Below are 10,133 nucleotides of genomic sequence, written 5' to 3'. Positions count from 1 at the left end.
CCATGACTCTGATCAGATTAAGTCCGTCCAAATATATATTAAGGGTCTCGCTCATTAGAGGTGATTCATCTGGAGACATACAACCTTACTTTAACCACTATTTCACCTTCACTTTAAGTCTTTAACTGATACTTAATCTTAACCATCAATTTCGTATTATCCCTTGTTGACTGACACCCTACCGTATCATATATATCACTTTTATCTTTCTTTCTGGTTAAATTTGAGAAGAGTTCCATTTCTCAAAAGACATGCAAAGTTAGAAGTATTATGGGGTAATTAAAATGTTCTAAAATTTTAGCTTGGATGTAAAACTCAATCCTCCGAATCTTAATTCATATACCTTCTAAAAGTGTTCATCAGTACATCTTTAAAGGTAACTGCCGATCAAAATGAACGAAAACACTCTTCGCGTGCATCCGGACCAATATATTATATATGTGTGCCTCTCGCCGGCTCTCTGCAACTGAGTTGCAAGCATATATAAGCCACTGCACTGCTAGCTGCATGTGCCAACGGACCATGCTTCTCGTGATTCCATCTGGCTGACTAATTTGCTTCAAACCAGTCAGCATATCTGATCTCACTGCGTGCCCGCTGCAGCAGCAGCTAACTTGACACGTACGTGAACAGTGGCATATCAACCCGTGCAGTTGCCAGAATATAATGGAGTCAGAGAGAGCCTACTTGAAACCGTTGGCCACAAGGTAACCTTAGAGCGAGAAGTCGGACTAGGAAGTGTAGGATATGCTCCATCTGCGTTTAGCTCCAGGCACAGGGCCCATGACGCATGTGAGTGGGCAGAGACCAGAGAAGAGAATATAGCGGCAGGTGTCTATCTCCTCCAATGCCAATGCCAATGCCAATGCCAATTCCAATTCCATTCTCTCCCCTACCTGCACTCGCCCTCCATCTGCATAGCAAATTTGGGCCCAGCCCAGCCCAGCCCAGCCCAGCCCGTTCATAAAACCTTAACTAGCCTCATAGTAACGGGCCTCCTATATTTGTAGTAGAATTTAATATTTTATTTGTATTATATTATTCCAATCCTTATCCATTGCACCGCCCAGTCTCAGAGGATCGAATAAACAAACAAAAAGAAATAACGAAATATCGTCACACGTGTTGGTGTCAGATGTCCTTGCGGAACAACTTCTCTCGTTAAACAATCCCCACGCTCCTTTCCGCTTACTTCAGTCGCCGCCCTCTGCTTTTCGATCGAAGGTTTGCAACCATCGTCTCAGCTCCCATGGCGTCGGGTGGATCCTCTAGCCGAACCGCCTCACTCTCCAGGTCGTTCGATTTTGGTGCTGATGATGTTTTCGGCTCCTATGACTATCGCGACGCCCGCGATCCTTCAGTCGTCAATCGAACAGATCCTCGGGTATTCTTCCCTTTTGTTGGTTGTAGGTATTCGCGGGAAAATTTCATGGTTTAGTTGCAGATTACTTGAGATTAGTAGTTCTGTGTATCTCGTAAGATGATTCTTTCAACGTCATATGTAGATATAGCGCTGGGAATTAGGGTTTTTGATTTATTTATTTTCTCCCTAATATCATGTTTCATCTTTTGCGTCTCTTTGACGACAATTTTGGAACTGTGTTTATTTTATCATGGTTGGCTATAGCGTGATCTGTTTGCTTCAGTACTGTCGTTTATCGTGTTAGATTCACTCAAAAGTCAATGTTGAATGAAGCAGTTATCAGCTTGAATTTTTGATCTCTATGTTGACCTTACTTTTCGTTTAAATATCTTTGCTTAAGACATAATATAAATATGTTGTCATTTATCTTATAGTTTCCAGCCTTTTTATGTTTCTGCCCGCAGGAAACAAGTGATAATGAAATGGGCAGGTCATTATTTAGTATCCATGAACAAGAAGATTATTCTAAGGAGAGCATGATATGTTGCGTCGAGAAATGCGTGAAGAAATATGTTGATGAAGTACTTCTTTTTCTTGAGGGTATCAGTGGCCGTTTGGCACAACTGGAGATACATTGCTATAAACTTGAACGGTCAGTCGGTGAATTTCGAACTGATTTCATCCAGGACCGAAGTGATAATGATTCGAAGTTCAAGTCTGTGGAGAAGCATATTCAAGAGGTAGGTCGCATGCTGATCCCATATGATATTTGTTGGTCTTACATCATTTCCTTGTACCCAACTAAATCAAAAACTATAAAAATGAAAGTTGCTATTTAAACTTTAAATCGATAATTTAACAATGCAAGTCCCTGTTCTTGGTTTCTTGTTACTTGCATACTAAAATCAACTCCCTTGTTTAAGGTTGTGCAAATAATGATTGGTTCTCTAATATCTTTAGGTTTTTGGATGAGTGGTTGTAAAATTGAATTTAATATGGTCTCAATACAGAGGTGTGTTTGAATATTTCCATCCTTGTTTAATTAAGTTAGTCCTCATTTTGACTTTGGTCAATTCAATGCAGTTTGCTTGCCCAACCAGGAGTATTTGACTATTTGTAAAATAATAAGATTTAAACACAAATAATTAAACTAGATATGTTTTGGATGGAGATTTGCAAACCATGAGCATTGGAAGTGCTGGATGGATTTTATTTTCTAATTTTCAGAGCAATGTTTCCTGAACAAGATAGTTACTGTAATTTGTTTCTAGAGTTTGCTCTAAAGAAGATTTTCAAGTACCTTCTCTCTCTCTCTCTCTCTCTCTCTCTATATATATATATATATATATATGATTTTGATAGGACGCGCCCTATCCGTGAGCTTATGGTTTAGGGGTTAGGGTATAGGAAGTGGAAAAAAAATACACTTGAATCCAATGAAACCATTTTTAATTGAAAATAAAAGAAGCTTAAAATGTGAAGATTTCCAAACTTATAAAAATCTAGAAGCAATCCTATGCAAGTTGCATTCATTTCCTTTTCTAGATTCCAAATTGTACTAGCATGCAAAAGCTAAAATGCTTTTATATATATATATATATATTTTTTTTTTTTTCTTTCCCTTTCATGCTATGTTCTGTCGCTGCTATAATATTGGAATGGCACTGGTTTTGTTCAATTGAAAATAGTTGGATGGTTCAATTAAATTGGCATTGCCCAGCAACCAAAAAGGCAAAAAAGTAATAGATTTACTAAAATGGAATTTTCCCATTTGAGTTTTATTAGTATTCATGCAAATGAACTTATGTTTATTTTGTATGAATGCCTTCAATGATGAAAGAACTCAATCAAGTGGTGTATGCCATGCTATAATTGATGATATATTGATAATGTACATATTGACATTATGCTATTTCAAAGTCTAATCTGCACTTTCAATTGGTTTATGTGATATTTAAAAAGTCTTAAGTTGGGAAGTAGGAGTTGTTCTTTATATGCATATATGATATGATTTGTTCCTCTAGAATGTAATTACATTTGCTACATCAGATCCATAGGTCTGTCTATATTCTGAGAGACAAGCAAGAGCTTGCTGAAACTCAAAAGGAATTGGCAAAGCTTCAAATTTTGCAGAATGAAACTATGCAGAAGAGTGAAAATGCTATTGTCCAACCAGTGTTGGACCCAAAATGTCAGGATGATAAATCACATACTGCAAACCTACACCTAGCTCTTGTTCCACCTCAGGCTCCTTCTCCCGCAGGAGCTTCTCAGCAAGTCCCACCATATAAAGAACTACTGATGCTGCATCAAGCACCTGCCACTCCTAGCATCCACCAAGGGCAAATTGTAGTTGATGAGGCTGGCAAATACTATTATGTGCATCAATCTTTGCCGCAGTATAAAGATGGGCTACCTGCACAACCTGATCTACAGAATGTTCTGCATAGATCCCAGTTGCAAGACGTCCCCATTCAAGCAACACAAACACAGACTCTGATAGTAAACCAGAATCAATCTCCACCATCTTCTCAATTCAAGCAGCTGTTACCCCCTCAATCAGATCAGCAATTTCAGCAACTGGTAATGCAACATCAACCACCTGTTTCACATGCTCAAGTCAAGCCTCAAGTTGTATCATCGTATCTTACGTACACAACTCAGTCTGTAAATCCTGTTCCCAAAACATTTTGCAGTACCATGCCCGCACAAGTTGCTAATTCAGGAGGCCTGCAACCTGTTGTGATATGCTCTGAAGTTGCTCCGTTTAGTTATGGATCTACTGACACCTCTGTATCTCAGCCACCCACAAATCATCATGCAACAAAATCTAAACAGCATTCAATTTGCCGGAGCTCTTTGGAGCCAGATCTTAGCAAGGGTTCTTACATGAGCAGTACTGGTGCAATGTATTCACCAATCCAGTACAATTTACAAGCTTACAACCCTGCTTACAACTATTCTCTGAGCAACCTTCAGCCGTCTGCTGGGAATCAGCAACGGCCTTCTAGTGCAGATCTACACCGTGACCCTCAGCTGATGCAGAATCACCCGTATGGGGAGATTCTTGAGAAAGCTGTTGCAATGGGTTATGATAGAAATATGGCATTAAGCAATGTCCAGTGGATGGTTGAGAATGGCCAAGCCGTTGATTTTAATTCTTTAATTAACAGATTGAATCGACAAGTTGCAGGAGCATCTGCACGAGCTTGGTGAGGCTATAACTCATTCTGGTATTTAGATTGATAATTACCCTTTTAGAGCAGATGGTAGTGGTTAATGGGTTTCTGGCATGGATTCTACCTGCATCAAAATGGCCTTGCAAATTTTAGTGCGGGGCCACAATTCTAACAGTTGTATGATTGACAAAGAACCTGTTTGAACTGATTTGCATCCATATGTCTGTTATCTTTTGTTCAAAATGATATATTTCAATGTAGAAAGTTACCATAACTACGATTCTCCATTTCAGTAGCGTTTTCAAAATCAGTTCTGCAGTTGAACCATGGCTTGGCTGTTTTTGTTTGTTCCACTTGAACTAAGTTCGGATGTAGTTTGGTTGAAATCACTCTATTAATTCAGTAGAATTGGCATGGTCTCTGATTCGAAGATTAATTGGTTGAATCGAGCGGTTCCGATTTGGAAAGTGTTGGTTGAACTAAGTTCTGATTCGAAGATTAATTGGCATGGTCTCTGAGTTTTAAAGTTGTTAAATTATTTATAATCTCCGTATATTTGTATCATTTTAGCTTAATTCTCAACAATGCTAACATGGCATACCAGAAATCATTAATATGTCAGGTAAATTAATGTTATTAATAATTAAGAAATAACTATAATAATAATAATAATAATTTGAATAAAATTTGAGAGGAAATTGACGAAAAAGAAAACTTTCGAAGGAGTAAAGTGAAAATTCGCTCCAGCTGGGCTTTTCGCGAAGGTTCTACACTAACCCAACTTCCTCTCCTCTAGACTCTTCTTCGACCTCTTTCTCTCCGGCGAAGCTCCACAGATTTATTCTGTCTGCCTCGCGAATCGAATTCAAGCAAGCAAGACAGCGAAGATACTTTGGAAAAATGGGCGTCGACTACTACAAGGTCCTAGGGGTCGACAAGGGTGCCAAGGACGATGACCTAAAGAAGGCCTACCGGAAGCTCGCCATGAAGTGGCACCCTGACAAGAACCCCAACAACAAGAGCGAAGCCGAGGCCAAGTTTAAGCAAATTTCCGAGGCGTACGAGGTAACTGTTTCTTTTCAAGAACTCGATCTTTTTAGTATTCGCTGGAGAATTTTTAAAAGATCTGTTTTTTAACGTGTTTTCGTCTTCAAAATGGGATTTTTAACATTCGCCTTACCGTAGGTGTTAAGCGACCCTCAGAAGCGCGCAATTTACGACCAATACGGCGAAGAAGGGCTGAAGGGGGAGGTTCCGCCGCCAGGGACCGATGGCTCCGGCAGCGCTTCCTTTTTCTCCGGCGGCGGCCCCACCGTCTTCCGCTTCAACCCCAGGAACGCCGACGACATATTCGCAGAGTTCTTTGGCTTCTCTAGTCCATTCGGTGGCATGGGAGGAGGAACAATCAACGGAGGCGTGCGCGGCAGCGGGGCGCGGTTCTCTAGCTCCCTTTTCGGCGACGACATCTTGGGATCGGCGGCGTTCGGCGGGGCGGAGGGGCCGACAAGCTCACGCCGGCTGCAGAAGGCTGCTCCGATCGAGAACGTGCTCCCCTGCAGCCTGGAGGAGTTGTACAAAGGCACCACCAAGAAGATGAAGATCTCCAGAGAAATCGCTGATCCAAGTGGGTGAGTCTCTACACAGTCCTGTTCTCTTCCAATTTAGCTAATTCAGTCGTCGTCGTCGTCGTCGTGTTTCTTCCTTCTCAAACGGTCTCCAATCGATCCAGGAAAACTTTGACCGTCGAGGAAATCCTCGCGATCGATATAAAACCCGGTTGGAAGAAGGGCACGAAGATTACATTCCCGGAGAAAGGAAACGAGCGCCCAAATCTGATCCCTGCCGACATCGTCTTCATCATAGACGAGAAGCCGCATCCTGTGTTCGCGAGGGAGGGGAACGACCTCGTCACAATACAAAAGATCTCCCTCGTGGAGGCATTAACCGGTTACACGGCGCATTTGACGACGTTGGATGGCAGAAGCCTGACGATTCCTATAAACAACAACAATGCGATTCATCCTGCTTATGAGGAGGTTGTTCCTGGGGAAGGCATGCCATTGCCCAAGGATCCAACCAAGAGAGGAAAGCTGAGGATCAAATTCGATATCAAATTCCCATCGAGGCTCAGTCCGGAGCAGAAGGCCGGAATTAAGAGGCTGCTGCCTGCTTAATCATCCGGCCGGCCGGAGTCTTGCTCTGCTAAGTTTGCTGCTTTGGTTGTAGAGATGCCTGTGTATTGCCAGCGTGATGGGAGGTCGATTATAGAAGCAAGCTTGTCAATTGTTTTTTTGGATAATAATTGAGCACATACAGACAACAAAATTTAAAAATTATTTGATCGTAAATAATATAAAAGTTTTGTATAATTGCAAATCGAGAATATAGGAGGAAGGCAGATTCTTAGTCCTTGTATAACACATGATTAACATAACAATATTGTATAACGCATGATTTTGAGTGAATTATGATTTATTTGTTCTGATGGTACCTTCCTTCTTTCATGTAATATGTCTGTTCAATTATAGTCTTGTTCTAATTGACCAATTAGGATAGATTCGTCCCTATAAGATTCAGGCCCAGGAATGGATAAGGTTTATGGTCTTTTAAGGGTTAGTCTCTGTCATGAGAGGATTGAAGAGATCTGAGATCTTCGAGGGGCGAGTTCTGTATGGAGCTCAGTTATATATAGTTTGAGACAGAGCCTTATGAGCTTGGGATGCCGAGTCGATATACTCGAGCACTTTAAATGATTAGTCAAGGTATTGGAGCATTTTAGATGCTGAGGACAAATCTGCCGCTCCGAATCCATCGAGGGCCCTGAATTCTTTTGGGCCCAAAGTTTATTTTGAGTCTTGGATCTGCTCCTAACTATAGTCGATCGCGTGGATCTATAATTCGTGGACGTGTGACTTTCTCACCCTATTAGAGTTTTCATCAGTCGGGCCTTTGGTAATCATGTCAATATCTTTTCGAGCATTACAATTTCTTTTCGCTGAGTCGGGAGTTGCTCCTGCTGGGCTTGGGCAAGGGCCTGAGCCTGGTCTTTCTGCGGCTAAGGTATCCTTTGACACCAATTGGTACATTGGTAATCTCTCTTGGATGGGCCGCTAGGCCACCGATATTGTAGGTGGTTGGGAGATGGCGAACGACGACGATATCCTTAGTTACCGGCCTGGTGATTCACATGATTATAATGATAATAATCATAGGTGTCATGAGTCATGGAACAGTGGTATGTACAGAATCTGGGTGTAGCCCATCTAAGGGATTTGGGGCACTCCACTCGCTCGGTCTCCACATGCTGCACAGTCGGAGGCCAAAGTTCTGGATGACGCGTGATCCTATCCGAAAGTCGAGGAGGCTGATGCTGGGGACGTGGCGCTCCTGCTGACCTGCGATGGACTTCTCTCCCGCCTACAACACAAGCAGCGTCAGGGCCAAGTCAAGGAAGGGTCTCCGACGATGTTCCTCTGACGCTCAAGTCAGTTTTCGGCGAGGCAACAAGTAAAGAACTGTAGCACAACTATAGAGATCGCGAGAAAAACATACCTCCTCCGATGTCTGGACCTCCCTTTATATAGGGCTCCTGTAGTGTGTGTGCACACTTCTTAAAGCGGGCACATAACCCCAAGCTTTCCCTAAAGAGACATGTTAGTAAAGTGTTCCTGACACAGTACCTTAACGGGTCGAGCATATCTCTGAAGTGACAGTGGAAGCTTCCGTCGTACGATCTTCTGTCTGACCATGCCACCCGTCGACGACACTAACTCCCAAAAGGATGTCGAAGGATATCCTGCTATGTCTGTTGCTAGCCGAACGGAATGACCGCTCGGTTGAAAGTCCCCTATCCATGTGTCGTCCATTGCTGGGGCGAGTGGGATGGCCGCTTGGCCGAAAGCCCACTGTCGCGCCGAGCGGTAGAGCCGCTTGGCTAATCGGCCTTGATCCACGTCGTCCATCGTTGCGCCGAGCGGAAAACCGGCTCGGCTTGGCTTCTGCGTGTCCCTTGAGCGTCGATTTGATTGAGCGTCGATTTGATTAGTTCATATCGGAGATGGTGGGTCGGTGTTTAACCCCCGGTCGGGCTATGTCCCACCCGACTGGCCCAGACCCTCCGTCCGTCGACAGTCCGAGCTCTGACCTTTGTTGACCTCCACCGTAGCAGTGGGGCGGGGCCCCTCCTTATCGCCGCATCAACGCGGTTGAGGACCCGCTTAAGATCCTTTACGAGGAGGTGGAGGAGGCAACGCTCGATGCTCGGGAGCAGAGGCTTCAGCGGGCGCAAAGACTTCTTTCTTCCGAGCGGATTATGCTTCCTCCATATTAATGTACTCAGTTACTCGGTTGATTAAATGGTTAAAGTCTTTAGGCGATCTCCTGATGAGAGAGCAAAATAAATATTGTCGGTGAGCCCTTGAGAAAAGACGCTCACCAAAATCTTCGGAGGTGGTCGTGATGTAAGCCCAGACCGTTTCCTTAGATCCCTGTTTGAGTGAGAAGAAGCTCATGGGGGTCTTATGATAACAAAGTGTTAGAGTGTATACTAAAAGCCTAGCTTTTGGTATAAATATTTATCTAGAAATAAGAATCACATTGGTCAAATAACTACATTTATGATAAAGTAGTTGTTCAATTAATTTATATTGTAGATAACATGGTGTGTGGTGTCACACACAGAAGATCATGTTATCAGTACCTTATAAATTATAAACAGTAGCTCACGACCAAAATGGAAAGGAACAAACCATTAGAAGGTCGTAGTGTAATTAGGTATCAGTTTATCTTGACTGTATAATTACACTAGTACACTTAGAGTGTATTGAGTAGGACCATTTGAGGTCGTTTCTTTTATACTGATTTTATAAAGAAACAAAGACCTCGGTTATTATGGAAGTGTGTACTCTTAATCCTAATATAATAACAAGCACATATATTTGATATTTATTTCTTTAATTTATCAATGGGTGAGATTTAGTTCGATGAATTAATAAGCCCGATAAGTTGGGAAATGATATCACTTATAGTGTGCGTTGTTGATTATAGAAGGAAACTGTGTCCTAGTAATCTAGGTTGAGAATGTCCCCAAGAGGAGCTCATAAGGATTGTCATGTTAAACTCTGCAGGTGGACTTAGTCCGACATGACGATGAAGTTGAGTGGTACTACTCTTGGAGCTAGATATTAATTAAGTGAGTTGTCAGTAACTTACTTAATTAGTGGACATTTGTTATCTTAAACACAGGGAGACTAACACACTCATAATAAGAAGGAGCCCAAAATGTAATTTGGGATTGGTGCGGTAGTTCAATAATAGTTCTCTAGTGGAATGAATTATTATTGATAAAATTAAGTTGTGTGTTCGGGGCGAACACGGGATGCTTAATTTTATCGGGAGACCAAAACCAATTCCTCCTCTCGGTCCCTATCGTAGCCTCTAGTATATAGAGATTTATACCCACCGCATACCCACCTTCTTACCCATCCAATGGGGCCGGCCAAGCTAGCTTGGAACCCAAGCTAGGGCCGGCCAAGACCAAGAGGATGAGGCCGGCCAAAGCTTGGGTCCCAAGCTTAGGTGGCCGGCCACTA

At 42.5% G+C, this 10,133-nt stretch overlaps 2 protein-coding genes across 2 annotated transcripts; both read left to right on the top strand.

The window, feature by feature from the left end:
• The first annotated feature begins 1,112 nt into the window (after window positions 1-1,112).
• LOC122032281 lies at window positions 1,113-4,852 on the top strand. The gene is made up of 3 exons (XM_042591561.1): window positions 1,113-1,384; window positions 1,828-2,103; window positions 3,413-4,852. The coding sequence occupies exons 1-3, from the start codon at window positions 1,250-1,252 to the stop codon at window positions 4,577-4,579; spliced, it is 1,578 nt and encodes a 525-aa protein (XP_042447495.1). The 5' UTR covers window positions 1,113-1,249; the 3' UTR covers window positions 4,580-4,852.
• A 476-nt stretch (window positions 4,853-5,328) lies between these two features.
• LOC122032537 (dnaJ homolog subfamily B member 4-like) lies at window positions 5,329-6,911 on the top strand. The gene is made up of 3 exons (XM_042591847.1): window positions 5,329-5,607; window positions 5,728-6,170; window positions 6,272-6,911. Exons 1-3 carry the CDS (start codon window positions 5,443-5,445, stop codon window positions 6,714-6,716), a joined length of 1,053 nt encoding a protein of 350 aa, XP_042447781.1. The 5' UTR covers window positions 5,329-5,442; the 3' UTR covers window positions 6,717-6,911.
• The last annotated feature ends 3,222 nt before the right edge of the window (window positions 6,912-10,133 follow it).

Source organism: Zingiber officinale, chromosome 11A (genome assembly GCF_018446385.1).
Source record: "Zingiber officinale cultivar Zhangliang chromosome 11A, Zo_v1.1, whole genome shotgun sequence".
Classification (NCBI taxonomy): domain Eukaryota; kingdom Viridiplantae; phylum Streptophyta; class Magnoliopsida; order Zingiberales; family Zingiberaceae; genus Zingiber; species Zingiber officinale.
The sequence above is the reverse complement of the archived record's forward strand: the minus strand, read 5'-3'. Positions and strand labels throughout refer to the sequence as shown.